Below are 27,885 nucleotides of genomic sequence, written 5' to 3' on the forward strand. Positions count from 1 at the left end.
TTTTTTTTTTGCTTTTTATCCCAAAATAACAGTATATTTTGGTTTTGGATACAAAGAAAAACAATTGTAGATCCTTCTTCTAGCTTTCCATTGGTCATCACCAGATTTTTGTTGTTGGACATTTGTATTGTTTTTTTTTAAGGCACGGCTGTTTGCACATTCAAACACACCTGCTTCTGACTCAACCTCTGAATGCAAAGCTTTGTGCTTTGCACATAATGTACACCTGTAAGCTGATCCATCTCGCTGTTGTAATCCAGTACAGCACTCCCACAAACGTTCCCTTTGCAATGCTGGTTGGAATAAATAGGATTTTGGAATTAGTTATCATCATTTCAATCATCATTTATCATCAATCATTTAGTGGACAAACAAATGTATTTTAGGGGGCTGACGTTAGAGTACAATGTGATGCAGGACACAACTGGGAGCGACATGGGCGTGGACATGTTACATCAGTGCCATATGAGCCGAGAGAGAGGGCAACTGTGAGCCAAAAAGCACGTCGGCAATGGTTTTCAAAATGTCACGGCCATGAGGAATTGTGGCAATCACTGCAGGTACAGTAAATGCAAATATTTTGTCTTCTTCTGTTCTTTTTAAGTGTTACACAAACAGAATGTAAGAAGAGCATAACTCTGCAAACGAGGTCTATGTATTGCATTTGTTATTGGTTAGTATGTGACCAACAATGTTTATTTTTTGTCTATGTAATTAGGTTTTTAATTTGGGACAAAAACATCAAAATCTGGGTTAGAAAAATTCTGCCTTTGAAATGATAAAAATGCTCAGTTTTGATTGGCACTGTCAGGTTTTAATTCAAGAATGTTTATTATAGTAGGTGAGAAGTTCTTAATATAGTGTTGCCTCGACTTAAGAGTGACCCAATATGCAAGGTTTTTGAGATACGATCCATTGCTCATTGCTCGGTCGATTTTGTTTTTAGTTGTGAGCAAAAATGTTTGTTATGAGCGCTACATGGTGGCAGCGAACTTCACAAAGAGCAGCAGATCGTGAACATTTCAGCAAAAAAAGGTGTTCAAGATGTTTATAGGCAATATGTATACTATGCATTTACTGTTTAATGTCATCTGGTTTTTATTTTTGTTTTGTTTTTAAACTGCAGCATCCATATGCCACCATCACTTGTAGTGCAAGAACAAAAATAGAGCGCAACAACAAATAAAATCATTTACAGGACATATGTAAAATTAACGCCCTCCTTGAGCCGTCACCTTACAGTGGTGGAGGGGTTTGTGTGTCCCAATGATCCTAGGAGCTAAGTTGTCTGGGCCTTTATGCCCCTGGCAGGGTCACCCATGGCAAACTGGTCCTAGGTGAGGGACCAGACAAAGCACAGCTCCAAAAAACCTATGATGACAAACAATTCAGGAAGACGTTTTCCCTTGCCCGGACACGGGTCACCGGGGCCCTCCTCTGGAGCCAGGCCTGGATGTGGGTCTCGAAGGCGAGAGTCGGGTGGCCGGCTACAGAAACTGGCTCGAGGGACGTGGAATGTCAACCTCTCTGGTGGGAAAGGAGTCCGAGCTGGTGTGTGAGGTCGAGAAGTTCCTACAAGATATAGTCAGGCTCGCCTCCACACACAGCTTGGGCTCTGGTACCAGTCCTCTGGAGAGGGGTTGGACTCTCTTGCACTCTGGAGTTTCCCACGGTGAGAGGCGCCGAGTAGGTGTGGATATACTTATTGCCCCCCGGCTCGGCGCCTGTATGTTGGGGATCACCCCGGTGGACGAGAGGGTAGCCTCCCTCCGCCTTCGGGTGGGGGGAGGGGTCCTGACTGTTGTTTGTGCCTATGCAGAGTCCTTGGAGGGGGTGCTGGAGAGCGCTCCCACTGGGGATTCCATCGTTCTGCTGGGGGACTTCAATGCTCACGTGGGCAATGACAGTGAGACCTGGAAGGGGTGATTGGGAGGAACGGCCCCCCCCGATCAGAACCTGAGTGGTGTTCTGTTATTGGACTTCTGTGCTCATGATGGATTGTCCTTAATGAACACCATGTTCAAACATGAGGGTGTCCACATGTGCACTTGGCACCAGGACACCCTAGGTCGCAGTTCGATGATCGACTTTGTGGTCGTGTCATCAGACTTGCAGCCGCATGTCTTGGACACTCGGGTGAAGAGAGGGGCGGAGCTGTCAACTGATCACCACCTGGTGGTGAGTTGGCTCCAATGGTGGGGGAAGAGGCCAGTCCGACCTGGGAGGCCCAAACGTATTGTGAGGGTCTGCTGGGAACATCTGGCAGAATCCCCTGTCATCAGGAGTTTCAACTCCCACCTCCGACAAAACTTTGCTCATGTTCCGTGGGACGCGGAGGACATCGAGTCCGAGTGGACCATATTCAGCACCTCCATTGCTGAGGCGACTGACCGGAGCTGTGGCCGTAAGGTGGTCGGTGCCTGTCGTAGCGGCAATCCCCGAACCCGTTGGTGGACACCAAAGGTGAGGGATGCAGTCAAGCTGAAGAAGGAGTCCTATCGGGCCTTTTTGGCCTATGGGACTCCTAAGGCAGTGCCTCTGGATTGGCAGACTGGGGCGGTGGTCCCTCTTTTTAAGAAGGGCTGCCCTTTTTCACCAATTCTGTTCATAACAGAATTTCTAGGCACAGCCAAGGTGTAGAGGGGGTACGGTTTGGTGGCCTCAGAATTGCATCTCTGCTTTTTGCAGATGATGTGGTTCTGTTCGCCTCATCAAGCCGTGAACTCCAATTCTCACTAGAGCGGTTCGCAGCCTAGTGTGAAGCGGCTGGGATGAGAATCAGCACCTCCAAATCTGAGACCATGGTCCTCAGTCGGAAAAGGGTGGCGTGCCCTCTCCAGATCGGGGATGAGATCCTGCCTCAAGTGGAGGAGTTCAAGTATCTTGGGGTCTTGTTCACGAGTGACGGAAGAATGGAACGGGAGATCGACAGGCGGATCGGTGCATCGTCTGCAGTGATGCGGACTTGCATCGGTCCGTTGTGGTAAAGAAGGAGCTAAGCCGAAAGGCGAAGCTCTCAATTTACTGGTCGATCTATGTTCCTGCACTCACCTATGGTCACAAGCTGTGGGTCGTGACCAAAAGAACAAGATCCCGGATAAAAATGGCCACTGGTCACACCAAAATCTTGGAAAATCCTAAACTATTTGCCTTATCACCTTTAACAGTAAGCAGTTTTTCAAAATAACTACATCAACAATATACAAATGTTTGATTGATTATTTTTAGCGTGTTTAATAAATTAAGTCAAAGAATTTCAAAGTAGCCCATGCATCCTTCAAATTTTCTGTAGGTGGCCTTTGGAGGCAAAAGTTTGGACATGCCTGGCTTTTGCCTTGAGTCGGCTCTACCACACTTGCTTTACGGGTGTGCAATGATTTCCAAACCATTCACTGTAGAGTAGCGCCCTGTCTTGTGTTGGCATGGTAACACGATGTAATGAGTTACAAGATAACCCAGTCAGAGGACACCTCTCTCGTCTCCTTGCAGTACACGCTGTACACTTCCATAAGCAAGCTGGTCCTCAAACCATCATGGATAAGGACTGCGCAGAATCAGGTATGTCTTGTTTGACCTCATCCTTTTAAGTGAAAGCCTTGCTAAAATCCACATCTAGCTTTTAAAGTGTGCTCTTTTTACTCAGACTTTTTTTTCAATGGACCACCTCACACTGTAATTGTAACACCAATCAGACAGCATGAGCAAAATCATTTTCACATTGTGTTCCCAGTGACAAAAAAGAAGCCCGGTGGAAGGCAACCATAGAGTCAACCCTGCTGAACATTGCCAAATACATTTATATGTTACAAAAATATGCAAGTGGCATACGAAACAATGTCAAATCATGAAAGTAAAAATGGAACAGTGGATATTTGTGTTGCTGACCAAAGCAAAACATTCACATTTTGTGTTTCTCCCCTCAAAAACCAAAATATATATAGAGTAGTAGTGTGTTTATTTGATTAGCTTTTCAGTCAGTTACTTCACTCAAAATTTATAGAGAAAATGTCAAATTTTCAGAAAAAAAGGAAAAAAACAGAAAAAGATGAAGCAAACCAAAAAGCTGTACACTTAAATGAAACACTTACACATTCAATAAGAGATTTTCAAAAATAATGATAAAACAAATTTAAACCAAAAAAACACAAACTATATTTTATTTGTTTTTTGGGGGGAAAAAGACAAAATATATATTGTCAATAAAAAAATTATCATATAATAAAATAAGTAGACATAAGGGAACATACAGTACTGGTTATTTGTGTTGTTGTAGAACAAAAAGCAGAATTGCTTGCTTTGTATTTAAAGAAAAAAATGCAGTTAGAAAAAAAACAAGAAAACTAAACTGGATGTAACATGACACTGGATGTGTGATTTTACAGAAAAACAAAACTTTAAAAGCAAAAAATATATATATTGTCTGGGTTGTATGAAATTGTAAGGTTTAATTAAAATAAGATAAGTAAACACTAAATGGCAGTGATTGGCAGTATTTGTGTCGCTGTGCAACAAAAAAAACATGTATATCCAGATTTTGCGAGATTTTTTTTTTATGAATACAAAGAAAATGTGAGCCACCAAAAAGTAGAATACGTTTAGAAAACACTAAAGTGACATTGGGTAATTGTGTTGCTGTCCAATAAAAAGCAAGCATTTCCAAGGTGCATCACCATCAGTGATTTATTGACGTAAACTTTGACCCGAGGTATGTGCTTCAAAGCCACAAATATTTTGCCAAGGTCGCTTTGCCTCACCTGTACAACTCTACATGAGAGCCAGAAATGCTCTTCACATGAAGGGGTGCCATTTTAATTTTTTTTTCTATCTCACAATTATGTCAGAGCTTTTACTTAACCCAAAGCTAAGGGAGGGAGGGAAAATTGGTTTAGTATGTTTGTTTTATTGTTTGTTTTAAGGCGGCTAGGCTACGAACTCGACGTAGAGCGTTGATAGTCTGCCGACGAGTTGGAGTCCCACAACGTCTTAAGAGCAGTCAGGTGTAATTACAATGACAAGGTGCAGCTGCTGGACTCCAACACGTCAACCCTGCAAAGCACTCATGACACACACACACACACACACACACACACACACACGGGCTGGACTCAGGGTGCTGAAACAGCAGCCCTGACAACATTCCTTGTTTACGCGGCTCACGTTTCCTCCGCGGATGCTTTTCGAGTCATTTGTGGCTTTGTTGCGGTGGGGGAATCGTAAGAGTCCCTCAGAGAGATGCTGGCATGTAAACACACACAGGCGATGATGTCCCGACATCGGTTCACGTTTGGTCACAGGTCTCACGTGGCAGGTGAGGGCCAACCAACGTTGCTACCACAAGCGGCAGCAGAAGAAATCCTTCCTGGGCTTTTGTTGGGGCCGGTGTTCAGTGAGTGGCAGCTCCCTCCTCCAGTGTGTGCTAGAATGATGATGATGATGATGATATTTTATAATAATAAAACAAAGAATCTAACATATTATGTAAAACAATATAATAATACATGGGAGCTGTACCGTATACAATTAAGTGAGAATCCCAATAACATTTTCCTCTTTTTGTCTCAGATGAAGTCTTGATCTAGTCTCCTTGTTGCCAGGACAACCAGGTGCGCAGCTATAAGTACTCCGTCCTCACCTTCCTGCCGCTGACGCTGTTTGAGCAGTTCCAGCGAGCCGCCAATCTCTACTTCCTCTTCATGATGGCGTTGCAGGTCAGTTCTCCGCGCTCCTCCGTTGCTGTCATCTTTGGTAGGGATTCCATCACACAGTCTTGACATGCGCAGTTTCGAGGTTAGAAAAAGTCCACTGAGCTAGCTTGCGCAATGCTGTAAGGCGCCAGAGCCACAGTCGCCGATGCACTTTCAGCCGTTTCTTGAACGGGACTAATATTCAAACACACAAATACAAAATGAGAATACTCGCAAGGAGCTGCTCAAACGCTCACACGCAGAGCAACCGACCATCCCGACTCCCGGTCGTGACGTATTTGTATTCAGATTTTTTTCAGGTCACTCACAGGTTTTCTTCATCCTCTGCAAAAAATGCCTAATATTACTGCAGCTCACTGAGTCATTTACAGTAGTTATAAAGGTCTTCTTCACTTGTGTATCTGTGACTGTATTAGCCTACACCCTGGTGGCCAAGTCGCACACACCAAAAAGAGTCGCAACGAATGAATCATGATGCACAAACTTCACATTCTATTTAATTATGTTATTCCTATTTGTGTTATAAAATGAATATAGAATGCTTTTTTTCCCTCATCAAAAACACATTCTAAAAACTGTATAGTAGAGCCGCTGCTCCTCTGCATTGAGAGGAGCCAGATGAGGTGGCTCATGCATCTGATTAGGATGCTTCCTGGACGCTTCCCTGGTGAGGTGGTCCGGGTACATCCCACCGGGAGGAGACCCAGGACAAGCTGGAGACACTATGTCTCCCGGCTGGCTTGTCAACGCCTCGGGTTTCCACCCGAAAGAGCTGGATGAAGTGGCTGGGGAGATTGAAGTTTGTTGTTTGTTTATTGTTGTTTGTGTCTCCCAGTGCGTCCCCATCATCTCGTCCATCCAGTGGTACATCTCCATCATCCCACTGATCCTCATTCTCTCCGTGAGAGCCGTGAAGGACCTCATTAACGACATGGTGAGACCGTGAGGCGGTCACCGAACGCGCCATTGACACTCTTTTAAGAGTAGCCATAGAAGCCTCACGCATGAGCGTATACACACTCTCCTTCGTCGTCCTCATCGACTTCCTTGTCCTCTCCTCATTGACTAAACCAGTCGTGCCGGTAGCATTAATTCCCCCGCTATATCATTAAAGCTTTTCCCTCTTAAATACCAGGGTCATGTTTTGCATGCGCGACTCTCTGGTTAAGTGCATCGCTGAGTTACGGTCGTTAACGGCTCTCCGACTGAAACGCTCGCTTGACCCCTCTCTATTGACTAAACATTTAGCAAAAGGTGTAAATCTCCCGGGCGGTGTCACTGCCGGGGGGCCGCGTAAATGGCGTCCCTCCTTTCTCCCGTCTCACCTTTTCTTAGCCACCTTCGCTCAGTGCTTGTCCACAATGGTGGGAAGTAATGAAGTACAAATACTTTGTTACTGTACTTAACCATTGAAGTACCCGCTCGGCGTTGCGTGCAGGGGTATACAACACCCCCTCTCATCGAAAACTGAATTTTGTTTGGAATTTATTTTATTTAAAAAGGATCCCCATTGTCTTATGCCATTTGCTAATCTTCCTGGGGTACACAAATATTAAATTAGCACATGACATATTACATCAATAACTGTAGTTACAAATGATTTGTTGATTCAGCACTTACTCAAAATACATGCTACAGAGTTGAACAAAAGTAAACAACATAAACACAAAAGACACCAATTGATAATCAGATAAATATGAAAGCAAATACTGTTAAATTAAAAATATATATATATTTTCATCATCAAGCAGCACCTTTCAGATGAAGAGAGTATCCCATAGATAATAAAAACAAAATACAAACAATTGCAAAAAACTAAAGTAAAAAGAAAACAACAAAAAAATAAACAAGCAAAAAAGGCAATAACCTGACATTAACAAGATAATATGTCTAACTTTAGTTTCTTTTGAAATGAAATCTTGCTTTTTTTTTTTGTTGTTGTTGTGGATATCAAGTGATATTTCATTGCGTGTTTTTTTTCAGTTGTTCTCAGTATTTTTTTTATAAGTCAGGTTCACAATGTTAGCAAAGCTATGGGAACCTGTTTGGTAGCGGGACCATTTTTTCCCCTCTTTAAACGCACTATATAAATTAATAAAAGGGAAACTACTTTTTAAAATCATGCCAACAGGTATTGTATATAAAACATAAAAAATAAATACAAATGATTTTTGTTTACTTTTGTACTGAAGTACATTTCAGAATCTCTACTTTTTTTTTACTTTTACTTAAGTGGACTGAAATCAGTACTTCTACTTTTTTTGCACAAGTACTGTATCTGTACTTCTACTTAGAGATTGAGTACATTTGCCACCGCTGCCTTTCCATCACTTCTTTTTGTCGTTTCCAGGGGAGGAGACGCAGCGACGTGCTCATCTCCCAGAGGTGAGCGCAAAGACGGTGGCAAGCCCAGGGACCAGATGCTGTGAAACCGGCCCTCTAATGAAGCGCTAATGAAGTGTGAATGAGAGAAAGCCCGGATGCACCCCAAGGCGCCCTTTTCAAGCGGAGCACGCGGCATTCCGCAGGAAAAACAAAATCAAGTGATCTCTCAGCTTGACGTTTTATTGTTATTTCATCATTTTAACGCAATTGAATTCTAAGAGGTGTTCGGTGGTTTAGGCGAATCCTGTGAAGAATCAATATACCATAAATGCGCATAGCAAAAAAAAAATTACATGCTGAGAGACAAGCATCCACACATATGTTATCGGCATTAAAAATGATATTATGAATGCTGAGAGAAAAGCATTCATATGAATGCTACTGTGCATCCAGTGAACGCTAAGACTGATGAGGGTGTGAATAATAAAAATAGAGTGAACGCTGGAAGAAAAGCATTCACACCTACTACATGTCCATAATTTGTGTAAATGCTAAAAGACACACATTCCTATTTTTGCTCTTGTATGTCTTTTTTTTTTAAAATACAATGCATAGTATTTCTATTGACTCTTCCAAAAGAATTATGTAAATGCTGAGAAACAAGCATTCCTATTATATGATTGTATTCAAAATATTTATTTTAAGCGTCCAAAGAAAAGTATGAATGCTGAGTCACAAACATTCACTTAAATGCTGCTGACTGTACATGAAGAAATAACATAAATGCTGAGAGACAAACATTCTTTTTGGACCTAAAAATGTACAACATCCAAAAATATATTGCTATTGTACCCCCAAAAAGGATGCAAAGCATTCAAGCATTCACAAATGCAGCTGTCAATCAAAAACTAACTGTGTGAATGCTGAGAGGCAAGGATTCCTAAAATTGATAATTTCCCCAAAAATATTTTTTCTAATAATAGTGCTTTTGTATGTCAAAAAAATATATACAGTATGTTTGGTGTTGTACATATTAAAAAAATATGTACATGCTGAGAGACAAACATTTACACCTCTTACATGCTGAGAGAGCAGGAGGAGGAACAGTTAGAAAGATGGAGGTGCGCACTGGAAAGGAGAGGAATGAAGATTAGCCGAAATCAAACAGAATATATCTGCATGAATGAGAGGGGTGGAGGGGGAAGAGTGAGGCTACAGGGAGAAGAGATAGCAAGGGTGGAGGACTTCAAATACTTGGGGTCAACAGTCCAGAGCAATGGTGAGTGTGGTCAGGAAGTGAAGAAATGGTTCCAAGCAGATTGTAAAGGGTGGAGGAGGTGTCAGGAGTGTTATGTGACAGTAGAATCTCTGCTAGGATGAAGGGCAAAAGTTTATAAAACAGTGCTGAGGCCAGCCATGATGTATGGATTAGAGACAGTGGCACTGAAGAGAGAACAGGAAGCAGAGCTGGAGGTGGCGGAAAGGAAGATGTTGAGGTTCGCTCTAGGAGTGAACAGGTTGGATAAAATTAGAAATGAGTTCATCAGAGGGGCAGCCAAGGTTCGATGTTTTGGAGACAACGTTAGAGAGAGCAGACTTTGATGGTTTGGACACATCCAGAGGAGAGAGAGTGAATATATTGGTAGAAGGATGATAGATGGAGCTGCCAGGCAAGAGAATGAGAGGAAGACCAAAGAGAAGGTTGATGGATGTCGTGAGGGAATACATGAGGGCAGTTGGTGTTAGAGAGGAGGATGCAGATATAGATATAGAGATATAGAAAGATATAGCTATAGATATAGAGCTAAGCTTACATGGCAAAGGATGACACGCTGTGGCGACCCCTAACGGGACAAGCCCAAAGGAAAAGATGACCAGCATTCCTACTATTGCCATGGTAATGCCATCTTTTTTATCTCTGTTGTATGTCTAAAAAATTATGGAATGCTGAGTGACAAGCATTCACTCATACTGTATGTTGCTGTGTATTTAAAAAAATGCATGAATGTTGAGAGAAAAGCTTTCACATTACTGCTATTGTGTATCAAATATTAGCTAGATTATCTTATTGTGTCTCCAAAAATAATAGTATGAATGCTGAGACAAGAAGATCACAATGAACATACTGTAAATGATGTCATCAACTAGGCAGCTCACAGCCCCTCGGGAGTGATTTTTATTTTTTTTTAATGACGTGATGTTTGAAGCATCTCTCAGCATTCACAAAATATTTTGGAGGGGAAAGTATATGATTAATTTGTCACATTTATTTCAGTTTCAGTCCGGCACAGTGGAAGGATCTGTGCGTGGGAGATATCGTGCGCATCCACAAAGACCAAACCATCCCTGTGAGCTGCTCAAGTTTTAATTCGAATATAGCGCAAATGACATAATCTTGACCCACGTGGTTTGGGGTTCGAATTTTGGTTGCAAACTTCCTGCGTGGAGTTTGAATGCTCTCCCCAAGCTTGGGTGGGTTTTCTCACGCTACTCTAGTTTCCTCCCACATTCCAAAAACATGCACGTTAGGTTTATCGAAGGCCCTAAATTGTCTGTAGGTGTGAATGTGAGTTTGAATGCTTGTATGTGCACCTATGATTGGCTGGCAACCAGTCGGTAGATTTGGTCTCACCCGCGACCCAAATAGATGACAAGTGTTATAGAAAAGGGATACTGCTTCGTTGCGTTGTGTGCGTTGTTTTTAGCATTAGCATTCCTCATCCACAGCTTCTTCTTGATTTGTTTTAACAGTTGATAAAAGTGCCTTACCGACTCCCACAGGACTTTAGTGGAACAGCAACAACTGCTGTTTAAGTTCACATATGCGTCTCTTCGATGACCAAAATGACAAACAAAGCTTACTGTGTTAAATGTTTGCAATGAATTGGTCACAAAGCCTCTAATTCATTCAATTTCCTCTTCCCCACCACTCATTTATTCATATGTTCATTCTCAGGCAGACGTTATGCTCCTCTGCAGCACCGAGACTCACAGTCTGTCCTACGTGGAAACGGCTGACATTGATGGGTGAGACCTTTATAAGAGTTAAAATTATATATGGCAGCACGTTGGACGACAGGTTACAACGACTCCATCAAAGTTCTGAAGATCCAGGTTAGAATCTCGGCTCCAGCCTTCCTGTATGGCGTTTGTATGTTCCCCCAGTGTTTGTGCTGGTTTTCAGGTACTCTGGCTTCCTTTCACTCTCCCTGAAAAAAATTAAAGACTAAGACTAAAACTGAAACTAAATTGTCTGTTAGTGTGACTGTGTGTGTGTGTGTGTGTGTGTGTGCTTTTTGTTTATACCAGTAATTTTCAAAGTCTGTTCCTAGTACTACTAACGGTAAGTAGTACTAAACGGTAGACTCCTTCTAGTGCAGGGGTGTAAATATGGAAGAGACACTAATGAAAAAAAAACTGGTATAGTTCAAAGGTCATTTTTGTTAAGCATGACCAAACCATAATGTTTGTGGAACAAAGCTAGCTGTTGCATCGACAATGAGGAGATTATTTGCCCCCAAATAATTTAAGCAAGTTTGTTATTTCAAAAGTGTGTATGAAAATGATAACTAGAAGTAGTTCTTTGTTTCAAAAAGATTGCTGATCCCTGTTCTAGTGGTGCGTGAAAGAATCACTGCCTAACCATAGTTTAGTTGTATTTAACTATTTAATATAATACATTTGCATTTAACTTTACTTTTATTTTTGAAATTTTTTAATTTAACTTTTATGTGCGTTATATTTTGAGTAAATTATTATACAAGTACATTTTTTGTTTACATTTTCCTACATTGAATATTGGATGGATGATTATGTGCACAAAAGAACATGAAAAATAATGTTGGCATGCATTATCTCTGATCATGCAGCGAGACGAACCTCAAGTATCGACAGGCTCTCGGTGCGACGCACGACGAGTTGACGTCGGAACCCTCAGAGTGTCGGCTCGCCAGCTTTGACGGTGAATAAACGTTCCAAAATGTTGATATATAATGTAGGTCTTGGGTGTACTCTGCCTCTCGCCCAAAGTCAGCTGAGATGACTGCGACCATAGTTAGGATAAGCGCTGGAAAAAAATGGATGAATGTTTATCATAAATCAACAATTCTGTGAATGAAATGTGCTTAATTTCCCAGGCGTGGTGTTCTGCGAGGAACCCAATGATGGCATGTACGCCTTCAGAGGGCAGCTGCACTGGAGAGGGGAGCGTTTCCTGCTGGACAACGAGCACCTCCTTCTCAGGGGGACCGTCCTACGAAACACGCAGATCGCCTACGGTTTGGTCATTTACACCGGTACGGATAGATTCATTTTAATACATGTATTATTAACCTCAAATCAAAATGTCTGTGGAAGGAGACCACAACCAAGAGTGCTATCCAAAATGTCCTTAGCTAACCTTCTATTGTGGCCTCCACTTGCTTCAAAGGCAAATTATATTAAGTTGAATGCATTATACTGTACGGCTAATTATGGATGGTGCCGTTGAAATGTGGGTCATCGCACGTCTCCCGGAACAGCTCGCACGCTTTTCCAGTCTTTTAAGTGATCATTGATCAGATATTACTGAACCAGGAGGGAAGTGTCACGGATCTCGGCACCGTGACCCTTTCAGTTCTGGTAAAGCGGATCTATACGTCAAAATCCTCCACAGATGGCTTTTATGCCATTTGTCACATCATGTCTATCGATACAGCCCGACGATTGTGACCCTGCTCACACATATTTGACTAAGCCCCGGCTTGACTTTCACCACATGGACACAAGTATGAACCATTTCTTTGCAGCTCTGACAACTTACACTCATTTCGGAAGACTTGCTGGAGCCTATCCCAGCTGTCATCGGGCAGGAGGCGGGGTACACCCTGAACCGGTTGCCAGCCAATCGCAGGGCACATACAAACAAACAACCATTCGCACTCACAGTCACACCTACACAAAAGAACCATGTATCACTGCAAGGGGGGGGGCACATCTCCATGTGTTTCACCTCTGTACTGTAAGGTTATCCTGCTCAAGGGCACATCAGCGGCTGTCTGCCTTGTTGAGCAAGGGCCTGAACTCTCGCTCTCGTAATTGTCCGACCAAGGTGCCGACACGAAGATCCTGAGGAACTGTGGGAAACTGCGAGCGAAGAGAACTCGCTTGGAAAGTAGTCTCAACAGAGCGGTGATAGGGGTGAGTGCTTCAGTATCTAATGAGATCCAATACTTATTAATTACAGGGTTAGTTACTATACATATAAAGATTATTACTTGCTTATATGTAGACGCCCACAATGTATCCCTGTTTTCTTGAAATCAAGTATTTTTAAGTACTTTTGTCAGCATGCTATTATTTATTGAATAATAGCATTATTTATTGACATTTCATATATATATATATATATATATATATATATATACACACACACATACACACAGGGTGATTGAAAAGTAACTCCCTATTTTAAAATACTTATAATTTATTCATATGTTGTAATATTTTTGTCAATTTTTTTGTGTATGTTCCATGATGTAAGGAGCAAGTGTATTCTAGCAAACCAACGACTTTGGAAGAACTTGAAGATCGAATACGAGAAGTTATGTCTTCCAACCCACAAGAGTTCCCTTGTGAAATCAGTTAATGCGGTTCCCAGGCGGCTTGAGAAACTGCTGGCTAATGCTGGCGCCCATATTGAATTTTAAATAAAACTCCATGCAATACACTTTCTTCTCATGTTCATTTCTTATAAGAATTATAGTTCAGAAATAAATTACAAGTACTTAAAAATAGGGAGTTACTTTTCAATCACCCGGTGTGTGTGTGTGTATATATATATATATATATATATATATATATATATATATATATATATATATATATATATATATATATATATAGTATAAATATATACAACTATAGTAATATAGTATAATCCATCCATCCATCCATTTTCTGAGCCGCTTCTCCTCACTAGGGTCGCGGGCGTGCTGGAGCCTATCCCAGCTGTCATCGGGCAGGAGGCGGGGTACACCCTGAACTGGTTGCCAGCCAATCGCAGGGCACATAGGAACAAACAATCATTCACACTCACAGTCATGCCTACGGGCAATTTAGAGTCTCCAATTAATGCATCTTTTTGGGATGTGGGAGGAAACCGGAGTGCCCGGAGAAAACCCACGCAGGCACGGGGAGAACATGCAAACTCCACACAGGCGGGGCCGGGGATTGAACCCAGGTCCTCAGAACTGTGAGGCTGACGCTCTAACCAGTCGGCCACCGTGCCGCCTAATATAGTATAAATAAATGTAAATATATATAAATGTAATGAATGTTTATTTTATTGTAGCCTACTGTTAGTGTTGTTGTTGTGTACTGTACTGCATCATACTTTCAACAAACATAATGCTTTTCATATTGCATTTTCAAAACTGTCAAAAAAGATCAAATATGCTGTTATCCACAGTCCACACATTATATATATGTATATATATATATATATATATATAGGCACGGTGGGCGACTGGCTAGAGCGTCAGCCTCACAGTTCTGAGGCTGACGCTCAGAACTGCCTCACAGTTCTGAGGACCGGGGTTCAATCCCCAGCCTCGCCTGTGTGGAGTTTGCATGTTCTCCCCGTGCCTGCGTGGGTTTTCTCCGGGCACTCCGGTTTCCTCCCACATCCCAAAAACATGCATGAATTGGAGACTCTAAATTGCCCATAGGTGTAAATGTGAGTGCGAATGGTTGTTTGTTTGTATGTGCCCTGCGATTGGCTGGCAACCAGTTCAGGGTGTACCCCGCCTCCTGCCCGATGATAGCTGGGATAGGCTCCAGCACGCCCGCGACCCTAGTGAGGAGAAGCGGCTCAGAAAATGGATGGATGGATATATATATATGTTTTTAAATGTAACACTTGCTGAGCACTTCTCATTTAACAGTACGTTTATGATTGTTGTTGTAGTCTACAGTGGTGCACATTTAAATGCATGTATTTAATGACGTGGCCACTGAGCGTACATGTCTTTGGGGTCCACAGATCGTGGTGTTCTTGCTGCTGGTCGTTCTTCTTCTGGCCATTGCCTGCGGGGTGTTTGCAAGCCGGGTCATGATCCGCACAGAGGTTCTGTCAGCTCTGGTTATCAACGGTGACCCGGTATACACGGGCTTCCTGGTCTACTGGAGCTACTTCATTCTGCTCGGCCCGGCCGTGCCCATCATGCTCTACGTCACGTCAGTTCTAACATGCTGTGATGTACAGTGGTGGTGTGGATTCTAACATTGTTGATGATTTGTGTTTGTGTTTGTATGTGTGTGTATGTGTGTGTGTGTGTGTGTGTGTGCATGTGCGTGCGCACAGGTTTGAGTTGATTCATACATTCCACAGCAAGTTTATTAATTGGGATTTGGAAATGTACTGGCCTCAGACAGACTGCCCAGCACAGGCCCGGAACACTTCCCTGTGTGAGGAGCTGGGCCAAGTGGAATACCTGCTGAGTGACAAAACTGGAACCTTGACCCAAAATCGTCTGCTCTTCAGGCAGTGCTGCATAGCCGGGGAGATCTACGGTATACGATCACCTTTTTCTACATTGACAATTTAAATTTTAGTATTATATCTCAAATAGTGGCCATCCCTCCAATACATGGGTAGCCAACCTTTTTCTTCCAGGGGGTGCACACAGAGAAATCGAAGGATCATTTTGACATTCTTCACCTTTCATTTATTTAACACCAAGTATAATACTTGCACCTGTATGAAGCACCAGAATTCCAGGACTCATACTTTCATCACCTTCTACTATGGGATTTTTTTCTTATAAAATCTAATATTGGTGTAGTATGGTATGTCAATGTTTCACCATGGAAAAGGAGTGCGAGGGCCGGATCAGCTTTGGTTTCTACTGTACATATAGCATTAATATATATTTTTTTTTTAAACTCCAACAGGTGATGCATCAGTCAGGGCAGAGGACACCGAGGTATGATCACTTCTGCATGAATTCTCACTATTATACAATGCACAGCATGATGTTATTTAAGTTTATATACAGTGTGTGCTCTGGCATACTTTGGATGCATAGCCGATGGACCTCACCTGGAATCCGTTCTCCCGTGGCGGTCTGTTCATGTGGGCCCCCACCCTGGTGGAGCGTCTCCGAGCACAACGGTGTCCGACCATCAGCCGGTTCTTCACCGCACTGACTGTGTGTCATACTGTCATGGCCCAGTGGAAAGAAGGTGGGAGGAAATATATGTTGTTGTGCATTGAGCTTTTTCTGTCTTGAGTTACGAGTGCTAGCGGTGGTGGCAGCAAAATTCACAACAAGCGGCAATTTGGCAGAAAGTGAACAATTGTTCAAAAAAGAGCCCAAGTGTTTGCTATGAGATTTTTATTGGCATTCCCAGATTAAGTTTGCTGTGCAACTAACAACAAAAGAAAAAGAATTGCCAATTGTGTATTTAACAAAACTACATTAATTTTTGTCTTACCTAAGCCCTCTCGGGTAACGCTAGCACACAATGTGAAATGCCATCGACAGGCTATAAAAAAAATAGCATCAATGTTGTGGTTATGATAAACCTTATATTTGAACACCAACAGTAGCAACACATACACTAATTCTCACAAGCATATATTCTTCATGCTCTGCGAAAAATTACTAACATTATTGCAATGGTCTTATTCTGTGTTTATTCATCAAATCCTGTAGTATGTCTGTATGTATTGTACTGCCCCTGGTGGTCAAAGCGTGAACACTAGAACAAGTAGCACAAGGCCCACTGAATTATCATGATGCACAATCTGTTGAGATTCTTTAAATTTAAATTCTGGTATTATGGTACGACTATTATTTTTATCACGTACAAGACTGTAGAGTGCTATTCACTTATTGAAAATGTGTTACAAAAATTTTCTGGGCTGTTTTTTGGGGCGTGGGAACGGATTCATGGCATTCCCATTAATTTCAATGGGGAAAGATGATTTGCGATGATGTTTTGAGTTCCAAGCGTGGTCACGGAATGAATTAAATTTAGACCATGAGCTGCAACTTTCCCCCCCCCCAGTTTTAATCCCAGAATTTTTTTTCATTTTTCAATTTTTTCATTTTGTTGTGATACAAGCATCATGTATGTAGACTTTTGTGTTACTTTGTGTTGTTTCCAATTGTGATTTTCTAAAGTAAGGCTGACAGTTTTTGCTTTGTCTCATATTTGTATGTATTTTGCCCACCCTGATTATGCAATATTTACTTGGGCAGACAGCTAACAGTTCTCCTGAAGAAGCGCAAAGTGTTCTTGAATCTGTTTATTTGATGTAAAGGTTCACTCAAAGTGCTTTTAACACAGCACCACTGCAATTACCATTATCCTGAAAATAAGTCTGCTAGCTTAATGCTAACATACAACGAGAAACTCCTTTGTTGGGCTAACTGAAATTAGCACCGCTGTTGTGGTCATCTTAAACCATCAAACAAATACTACTTTAATGTAAACATGGCAGTAATACAAACAAATATAACATCCGACAATACTCACTGGCTCATATTCTCTCTGCTCTGTGGAAACAATCAAAACTGCTGGAGTTTAGCTTCATCTTTAGTTTAGGATGCTTACTGTCTACTTCTTCCTGACATCTTTGATCAACTCTACCTGTGCCACACTACTGCCAAAGTCAGGCTAAGGCGCACACCAGTTTTTGTGTAACAATGTGTTCGATAAACCAATTCTTACGGTATTCTCCTACTCATGTCCTCCCAGACGTTCCAGTTTACCAAGCAGCATCTCCAGATGAGGGGGCTCTTGTCGGCGCCGCCAGGGAGCTGGGCTGGGTCTTCTTGTCCAGAAGCAGAGACGTCATGGTTGTCTCCGAGATGGGTGTCACGCGTCACTATAAGCTGCTGGCGTTGCTTGACTTTACCAGTCAGAGAAGACGGATGTCAGTTTTGGGTGAGGGAATGAGTGTTTTTATGCCTCACTCTCCTTCTTTCAACTGCTTTTTTTTAGGATTGCTCTCCATGGTTTGCTTGTTTTATTCCCATTTGTTACAGTCCGGGACCCGGAGGGGTCTTTAAAACTGTACTGTAAGGGAGCTGACATAGTGATATTGGAGAGGCTGCAGAGGGACTGTCCGCATCAGGAGAGCACTGAACAAGCCCTTGAGGTACATTCACACAAAGATGCTGCTGGACACGACAATAGGTTGACCTGCACAAAATCTATTTTTCTGAGGACCCAAAATGGGAATTTAACAACCCAGGCTGCTACATATCACCATATAATGTCTTTGTCTTTATACTTGGTGAAGCAGCATGTGGCTTCTTGTACACTCTGTTCCAAGTAACTGCAAACAATGGGGCAGTGACGACCTAGTAAACAGGGTTTAGATTTAACAATATGGCCTTACACTATCAAGTCAGACAGTCATGTTTAGGATTACGCTGCCTTAATGGAGGTTTGTGTTCATACTGAGGGCTCTGAGTGTTTTTTTTCAAGCTCTTTTCCCAGGCTTGTCTGAGGACCTTGTGCATTGCTGTTCGCTCGGTTTCCGAGACGTCATGGGAGCAGTGGAGTAAAACTCTGGCTCGGGCTGCTGCCATGGCGACCTTCGACCGCAACGCCCTGCTGGAGAAGCTTTATGATGAGATGGAGCAAGATCTCCAGGTGGGCTCGCTCTGAAACACTCTACTTCAATGTTTTAATGCTGTTTAAATAATGTGTTCATATGCATTTGCAAAAAAATGGCCCAATCAATGGCAGTCAGATATTTTTAAGTTGTTTTCTTCTAAATGCATGAGCCTTGATGATAAGTTGTGATATACATATATGTGATCAGTAACGGCAAAGATATGGAAATTTCCTCCATCAATTAATTTGAGCGATATGAGTATTTTGAATTATTGGCATTTATTTTACCTTAAAAGGTTTTGCATTCACACATTAGCAGACAGCAAAATAAAAGATGTTATTTCTGAGATATGAATGATTGCGTATGAATTTGTGTTGGAACTGTTGCATGTCTTTACCATTATTGTGATTGGATAAAGACAAAAGTGTAATGGGTTTAGTGAGTAGTTAGTATCATTTATGTACTTGTCTACGTAGTATTTGAAAGACAACACGTAAATTGTGCAACTCACACAATTTTTATAAAGCTATCAGTGTCTTTACAGTTATAAACAGAAGTATATTTCAGTGGGCTACCACCATTTGCTCTGTCAGTAAGGATGACTTTTACAATGAATGCCTCAAATTTTAAATCATCATCAACTTTTTTAAAATAGGAAGTGTGGCTGTTTAGCATGCGAGACATTTACCAATATCAAACCAAAGTGGCATAACAATATTGCTAAATTAGATTTTATTTTTTTTTGTACGTGTATTATCCATTATTGATCAAATTATATGAAAAAGAGAGTCAGTGGATGAATAGCATTATCACTATCCTTGTTGCAGCACCCACACGGAAATAAATCCAACTTTTATCATCCATAGCTTCTAGGTGTTACAGCCATAGAGGACCGACTCCAGGAAGACGTTCCTGAGACGATTTCTCTCCTAAAACAGGCCGGGATTAAAGTATGGGTGCTTACAGGGGACAAAAAAGGTATGGTATAACCGAGGAGGAAACACACCATTGCAGTATTGTATTTGTACATGTATTTCCTAATTTGTTGTAATTGTTTGGACCCTCAAGAGACGGCAGTCAACATTGGATATGCATGTAAACTACTGGATCCCGACACGAGATTACTGGAATGGCAGGAGTTAAGGTCAACTGTGATGGAGAATACAAACAATCGTGGGACCATGAACGCATCATACTATAGTACTGATTTTGTATGTTTGACTCACAGACAGATCCTCCAATCGCCAGACCCTGTGGTCCATTTCCTTAAGATCAAACAGACAGATCTGTGGGCTGTCGAGAAGGAAAAGGCTGGAGTACAGACTGCAGTGGTCCTGACTGGTCCTGAGCTTGTAAACATCCATTTTTAGTGTAATAACTGTATGATGAGACAAACCAAAATAATGTTACTGATTACTTTCCACTGTAGTTTCCAGTTGACTACCATTAAATCGTATCAAGAATTTGCTGCTTCTTGGTTCGCTACTCTCCTGTACTTTTTCACTGAATCACCCCCTAGCTCCCGACCCACTTACAGCTAGTGGCTGGAGGGCCTAGCAGCTAACCCTTCCAGCCTCTCCGGGCTAACAGCACTGGCAAAAAACACACCAAATAACGAAACTCCTGGTAAACCTTTCTATACATATGTTGAACGACTTGACCCATCAGACACTGCGGGGTCCGAGGGGAGCTCCTACGCACAAGTACTCATCCCGGATTGCTAGCTAAGTCACTACTGCAAATAGTCCCAAAATTTAATGCTGTGGGCTCCAATTGTAGATAGTTGAAACAACCACTACTGTTGTTAAAAGGACTCGGTCACTGAGCTGCAGCTACAACTACTGCATACCAAATGAATGAAAAAAAACGGAAAGAAACGTGTAAATTGGCGCACTCTTAAATCAAGTTATCATTGCATAATGGAAAAATCTGTGGACCTAGCAAGGACCCTTGTGTAACACCACTCGCATCTCTCTACAGGGGGTCCTTTGTTTACGATGGCGATCCATTCCTATGGTAGCTACATACCTTAAGTCGGAAGGCAGCATGGTCTGTTACTAACCTAGACTAACATAGTAGTAGTCATATCGCCAGTAACTATTTGAATGAAAAACACTTCTAGGTCATAAAAATAAAGCAGTCAAATGAAAAACAGTAAGTCTGGCAGGAATTGAGCGTGTCGCATGACCACATATTCACACGCTGCTGCACTAGTTCACGGCATGCCGTTCATAACCTTGAAATGATATACTGTATATCGGGACCGTCCTAAAGCGAGGACCACCTGTACTTAACCTGGTGTTTCTCTGCAGACAGAGTTTGACCAGAGACCAGAGTGGGGCGTCAAGTTCATGAACCTAGCCCAACAGTGTCACACAGTGTTGTGCTGCCGGGTGACACCTGGACAGAAGGCGGACGTTGTTACTTTGGTCAGGAAGCACACAAGCTCCATCACGCTTTCCATCGGTGACGGCGCCAATGATGTAAACATGATCAAAAGTAAGTGAACAACCCCCCGCCAAAAAAAATGTTCGTTTTTTTTACTCACGCTTCTAGTATTGATTCATGTTTGTTGTTCATTTTAGCAGCTCATGTCGGCGTGGGACTGACAGGAGTGGAGGGAGGTCAAGCGGTACAGAACGCAGACTTTTCCTTGTCCTCTTTCAGATTCCTGCAGAGGCTGCTGCTGGTCCACGGGCGCTGGTCATACCGGCGCATCTCCCTGTTCCTGCGCTACTTCCTATTCAAGACCTGTAGCTTTGCACTGGTGCACCTGTGGTTTAGCATCTTCAACGGCTTCAGTGCTCAGGTAGGGAAATCAATGCAGCCAAGACCGCAAGCAGTGGGGCATCGTGGGATTGTAGCTACCCATTGAAATTTAGTTGAGGAATTCAGAAATACAGTGAACCCCAGCTGATTTACAATTCACCATTAACGAGGTGAGCAGATGAATGGAAGATTACAGTAGAAGTCCAACAGGCAGGCAAGGCTGACTGTGGGGTTGAAGCTACACAAAGCAGGGTGGTAAACATCACAGGATGATGCAAAGCAAGGTCCCACCACTGTACCCAGTGGTGGAAGCTAACAGATGATCAGCTAGCTGCTGAACATGAGGTAAAGTGAGTGGCAAATTTATGATAAAGTCATTTGCAATACATATACCAGTATGTATTTAATATATCAGAGTATCTAAGTACGCTGAGTCAAAAACGTAATAAATTGGTCACAGTAGAAATTCACATTTTTCCTGGTTGCGAAGCTGTGACATATATGCCAGTGTCCATTCACTTGTGAAGTTTTTTTTTTCAAAATGGTATTAATGTGTTTGGTGATATGTTTTGGTATGTTTATAGTTTAATACAGGCAATCAATTATAAATATTATTTTGGGGTGGCGTCCTTCGCACACAAAGTTTCACTATTCACATCAGGGCTTTGTCACCAACACCCGTGAATAGCTAGGGATCACTGTATTTAAAGTTGGAAACTTCCCACATTATAGAATATGAATTATATTTATTTTCTCACAGTGCTCATTTTAAAAATGGAATGTTTCTGTCTTGGAGTCTATGTATGAGACATGGTTCATCGCTTTTTACACTGCCTTCTACACATCATCCCAGATTTTGTTTGTGGCCTTCTTTGAAAAGGTGAGAAAGTTGGCTTTATTTTTCCACCATTCATAATAATAATAATAACAATAATAATATGATATTGTGAGTCTATAAGGGGGAACTTAAATATGAGCCAAACTAATTAAACCAAAACTCTCGACAGGCAGCTTAAAATAAACCTGACGAAAGTAACAAGACTTGAACTCAACAGAGATATCTGGCAGATCAGACCACAGTACAAATGGGAGAAACATCCATTCATCCATTTTCTTTATCGCTTATCCTCACTAGGGTCGCGGGCTGCTGGAGCCTATCCCAGCTATCTTCGGGCGGGAGGCGGGGTACACCCTGAACCGGTCACCAACCAATCACAGGGCACATATAAACAAACAACTATTCGCACTCACATTCACACCTATGGGCAATTTAGAGTCTTCAATCAACCTACCACGCATGTTTTTGGGATGTGGTAGGATACCGTAGTGCCTGGAGAAAAACCACCCAGGCACGGGGAGAATGTGCAAACTCCACAGAGGCGGGGCCGGGATTTGAACCCCGGTCCCCAGAACTGTGAGGCAGATGCGCTAACCAGTCGACCATCGTTCCACCTAGCAATTACAAAACAACAAAAATAACAATAAAACATCTACATATACATTTTATTAACCTGAAAATGAACTCCCACTCACTAAAAATATACAGTATATAAATATGTAAATACTGATCCTATGGCTTTTGAAAAATCTTGCTATAAGAAAACTACACCCCCCTTGAAACTGCAAACACTTGGTATGGTCCAATTAGCTCCTCCTCTATATCAAGCCCTGGCTTTGTCTCTTATCTATGTGAACCTGACAGTGAATGCAAGCGACTCAACTTTTATGGTAAAAAATAGAAAGCTTTTCATCTCTTTTCAGGTACCTTGGTGTCAAATGTACAAAGGTTATTTTTCTGGTTTGCTAGTAATGCTATGTCTTGTGTTGTGTAAGCTACTGGTAACACATTGTTGGGTCAAAAAAGTTTAGGTCAACGGAGTTTAGCAAGATTAATTTACAGCTAAACGGTGGACAGTTTATTTGTATTTACTACTGGTACAACATTTACACTTTGGATGAAACTTTCAGGAACCTTCCACTTCAACCAACTGCGGTTAAAGAAGCTATGACTTTATGGTAAGTAATTTTCACTCAATTCCTACTAGCTACAGTAAAGGGCCTATGTCACTGGCCTGGAGACTAGTTGGCGACCTGATGCTGACCCGAGTCTGCTGGGTGCGGCGACATCTCCGCAACTTCTGGTGACGAGCCGGGTCGCCAGGGTGTCACAGTAAATTCAAACTTTTTTTTTTTTTTTTTTTTTTTTTTTTTTATTTTTTTTTTTTTTAAATTTCCGAGACCATTTCAAGACCTTTTCGGAGTCTCCAGCAGATCTATATGATATCTCCAAGACCTGCTGGAGACCAAATTGAGCAGACATTGTGGAGACCTCACCACGGAGTCGCAGCAACTTTCAGGCAAATTGGTCTCCATTATATTTCCGCCCTGATGAAATGAGAGCACAAGTAATATTTGTCTCCTGAGTCGCCGCGACGACATGTCTGCCAATGAGATAGGCCCTTAACATTAGCCTGAAGGTATTGTACAGTCTTAGTTGGTACCTTGCTAAAACAATAGCTCAACTTAGTTAGCTTTTAGGTTATCGCCACATAAGCTCTAGGTACTGTTTTGCTAATGGATAACTTTCACAGTAGCACAAGATATACAGCATTAGCTTTTAGTTAGCTAATGTTCCTATTAGCTTTTAGCTTTGATATGAGCTAACTTTTACTTTAGCTTTAGCGCTAGCCCCAAGCTAATATTAACGTTAGTTGTCCTGAGATTTGCCACGAGCTTTAAAGTTAAATCTAGCTGTGCCATTAAGAGTGTGCTAATTTAAACGCTACACACTTACTGTATGTTAAATACAGTTAGCATTTGCTAGTCCTAGAACTAAGATTGAGGGAAGATTGTTTTAGGATTTGGGCCTATAGCCAAAGGTATATAGGCCTACTGTAATAAATTATGTTATCATATGTAATTTTTTTTATAGTAATGGCTGTTTTGATTGCAGGTGATCAAGTTGGGTCCAGTAAAGCAAGAAGATATTAAGCCACGCTTCCCATAGATGACAACATCACCGTTACTTCACCATCGCTTCAATATTGCACATTGTTGTCATTCATACTGTATTTGAACTAAATAACTGTTTTTTGTTTTTGTTTTTTTGCTTTTTGTCAATTTTAAATGTCTAAATAAAGTTGCAGCTATTGCCCATTGTCACTGTCATTAGCGTTGTGCGGCTACAGCGACAGTGGCCCCATACTGACTTCAATGTTGCACTGTAGGATGTGAGTGCAGAGAACAGCCTGAAGTGGCCTGAGCTGTACAAGTGTGGACAGAGGCAGGAGCTTTCCGGGCCCCTGGTGTTGTTTGCTTCATTGGTGTACGCTCTCTACGCTTCATTTGTTCTCTTCTTCGTTCCGTGCGGAGTCTACTACAACTCTGCCGTCGACTACCAGACCATGGCTGTCACTGTGTCCATGGCAGCCGTATTTACTGCCAACATAGAGGTCAGAGTTGCAAACAATGAATAGAACACCAGTATTGTAATTTTGCTTGACTTAATCTCAAGATGGCATTGGTTCTGTCCTATCAGATGGTGCTGTTGACCAGAAACTGGACAAAGTTCAACATAGGAGCCGTGTGTGTTTCTTTGCTGCTCTACTTCATCTGCTCCAGGATCACACACAGCAAGTTCTTGTTCCAGAGAGCCCCCGCTGATTATTTATTTTACGGTACAATACTCTTTGACTGATAATCATCCATTTGTCTTTTTCTTTTTTTTCTTTTTTTTTAAATCAATTTTAAAGGGGACATGTTATGGAAAAGTGACTTTAATTGCTTGTATACACAATTGTATTTGGTTTTTTGGTTCCTGCTCACCTATCAAGTGTAAAATTACACTACCAAGTATAATATTTGTGAGCTGTCTTTGTCAGAAAAAAAGCATCTGTAGGCAAGGTGTCCAGATTTTGGCATAACATCTGCATTCATTTAAATATAGGACTACCTTGAATTATGTTCAGTTTTTCAAGTTATGAGCCAATGACGGCAGGGAACTTCATGACAAAGTGCAAAAAGTACTGGTAACTGTTGTACATACTTTGTATTTAACTAAGCTACATAATGTTGTCTTGTGTTGTCGTTCATTTCAAGAGGAGATTTGTGACTGCACTGCGAGCGTGCTCGTGTAAAAAAATTCAACTTATATGACAAGATACCACTGTCGTAAGTGCCCTTATACAGTTTATCCACCCACCACTTGGTAGCTACTTGGGCCAAGGTCCGCCATTTTCTTTTGGGGAAAATGACAGCGAGACAACTACCCACTATCAAAGTTAAAACCTAAGATAAGCTGCAGTGTTGTTTGATGCTCTGATTTGAGTTGGGTGATTGCATTTTCAGTTTCTGACAACCAGAGCATAAACACACTTTAGAACTTTACATGGTAGCAGTCACTAGCATAGCAAACACAGCCAGAAAAACCTAAGAACGTTAGCTAGTGTATGTGCCGACATACAACAAGAAGTGCGAGTGTCTTATCTTTCTGTGGGTCTGGCTCTAGTTCAAACACACTCTATATGGCTGTACCAATGAACTTTTATAAGGAGCCTTGATTCTCCCCGAATTCAGGCTCACTAGTTGTCATGGTAACGCAAAGCTCCACTTGCATTGGCACACCCCGCAGTAGTGCAGTGGAGCAGTAGTTCCTTTACTGCATGTGAGACAGGAAAGTATGGCGTGAACTGCACGGTTTGACCGTGTGTGGGTTCCTCATCAGGTGCGTCTGACGAGGCTTTCACAGATCCAGTCGTGTGGCTCACTGCTCTGCTCACTGCCTGGACAGCTGTGTTGCCTTCAATGACCTTCCTCGCCCTCAGTGTCATCCAAAACATCCACGGCAAACATAAGGTGAAACTCTTGTCTGATTCTTTCCGCGACAAAGTCTTTACTTTCATTTCAAATAACTTCATGCACCATGATGTATAGTTTCTTCTGTGATTTTTGGCATTATAATAAGAAATCCAAGCTTTACAGTTGAGTTTATTTCCATATTTTATCTTAATATTGCAGTTGTAAAGGGTACCAAAAAATCTTATAGGTACCGTGAAACATTTTGGGTGCCTGGCTTAACAATTGTTACCGTCATGCAACAATGGAAATGGAAAGTCAAGAACAGAAAACATATTTTCTTTAACAAAGTGCAGGGGAGCCTTCCTGTTATGCCGTTTGACTTCTGATTCTCATTTCAAAAAACAATTTTCCAATGAATAATAATGTATGGTCAATTATTTTGTTCCAGACTCAAATTATCACCATCATAAAACCGCCTTAGGTATTGTTTTTTGAAGTACCATTAAGTCTTAACTGTCATACAAGTATCAAGTTGAGCTCACCAATGTATATATATATTACAACAAAAATAAAGTAAAACTACTCATACATTGAATATTTTGTTGATCTACTGTAGCATTGATTGTTCAGTGGTAGATTCTTGCCTGCCTCACTTTAAGCTCGGGCTTGTTTCCTAGCCAAATCTTTTTTTTAATTCTAATGTACTGGAAATTCATTACGGAAAATGGAAATGGATGGAAATACTAAAGAATACAAAGTTTTGTTGAATTGAGGTGTCTTTGTGCTGAAAATTGTGGTTTAAATCCCAATTGTCCCACTTTAACTTGGGGTAAGTGTTAGCTTGCACTGTGTTTTGTATGCACTTTATACAGTGGGTCCCGACATGTAATTTCAAGGTTATGAAAGGCGAACAAAGAACTACTTTGCGCAACGTCGTCAGAATACGTGGTCAGAAGACACAGGAAGGCGCAATCAGTTCCTGCTGTACTTTTTTTGTTGTTGTTGGATTGTTTTATATTTGCGCTAGAAGTCTTTTCACGCACATTATGACTTTACTCCAGGGTTAGTGTAGGTTAGTGATAGACAAGGACGCATCCTGACGATACATACAAATTTGGGTTATGTCGCCGCCATAAGAAAGGAACTTTGTCGTAAATCGAGCACGCCCTGTCGAATATATTTGTGCATGACACTACAATGGAAAATCTTTCTAGATGAGGGTTTATGGGTCCCAACCGTGCTGTTGAAAGCTAAAGCGTACCCCTTGTTGGCAACCTTACCCAACAGGGATTTTCAAGGCTTTTTTTGCATGCTTCATTATTCATGGTTAGCGGCCGCTGATGAGTTTTTACTTGAATGTGATGCAGGTTCACAGCAGATCCCAGCAGCCAGTGGAACTGAGATCACAGTTCGGAAGGAAGACTTCTCTTTGTCGTTCATCATTTGTCGTCGCCCAAGGACCTGTCTGAAGCACAGTCTTGGATTCGGCATGTAGGAATGGCCGTAAAGGAGAACACAACAGTGGTGGAACTTGATGGACACTTGAAGAAACCAAGAAATTACCACTGACCTTTGAGAAGACAAATATTGCATTATTGTAGAGCAGTGGTAGTTCATTTTCTGTAGAGCCCGCACTCACATTAAAGACAATTATTTTCTAATAAACTGTCGAATTTA

General features: G+C 41.7%; 1 protein-coding gene across 5 annotated transcripts; it reads left to right on the top strand.

The window, feature by feature from the left end:
- Nucleotides 1-483: 483 nt before the first annotated feature.
- Nucleotides 484-27,885, top strand: atp8b3 (ATPase phospholipid transporting 8B3). Of its 5 annotated transcripts, XM_061780292.1 has the most exons (28): nt 489-560; nt 3,490-3,558; nt 5,295-5,386; nt 5,595-5,708; nt 6,541-6,639; nt 8,056-8,090; nt 10,306-10,378; nt 10,987-11,057; nt 11,900-11,991; nt 12,167-12,325; nt 13,120-13,208; nt 15,052-15,245; nt 15,373-15,581; nt 15,963-15,994; nt 16,097-16,253; nt 17,775-17,963; nt 18,065-18,177; nt 18,510-18,677; nt 19,509-19,620; nt 19,711-19,786; nt 19,871-19,994; nt 20,955-21,141; nt 21,228-21,451; nt 22,208-22,291; nt 24,639-24,863; nt 24,950-25,088; nt 26,135-26,265; nt 27,576-27,885. In XM_061780292.1, the coding sequence occupies exons 2-28, from the start codon at nt 3,534-3,536 to the stop codon at nt 27,675-27,677; spliced, it is 3,315 nt and encodes a 1,104-aa protein (XP_061636276.1). In that variant the 5' UTR covers nt 489-560; nt 3,490-3,533; the 3' UTR covers nt 27,678-27,885. The 5 variants fall into 5 exon arrangements, with proteins under 5 accessions (XP_061636280.1, XP_061636276.1, XP_061636277.1 ...); XM_061780293.1 differs by lacking the exon at nt 22,208-22,291 and having other exon boundaries at nt 490-560; XM_061780294.1 differs by lacking the exon at nt 489-560 and having other exon boundaries at nt 3,510-3,558; nt 5,563-5,708.

The sequence above is a fragment of the Phyllopteryx taeniolatus genome, chromosome 7 (assembly GCF_024500385.1).
Source record: "Phyllopteryx taeniolatus isolate TA_2022b chromosome 7, UOR_Ptae_1.2, whole genome shotgun sequence".
Lineage (NCBI taxonomy): Eukaryota > Metazoa > Chordata > Actinopteri > Syngnathiformes > Syngnathidae > Phyllopteryx > Phyllopteryx taeniolatus.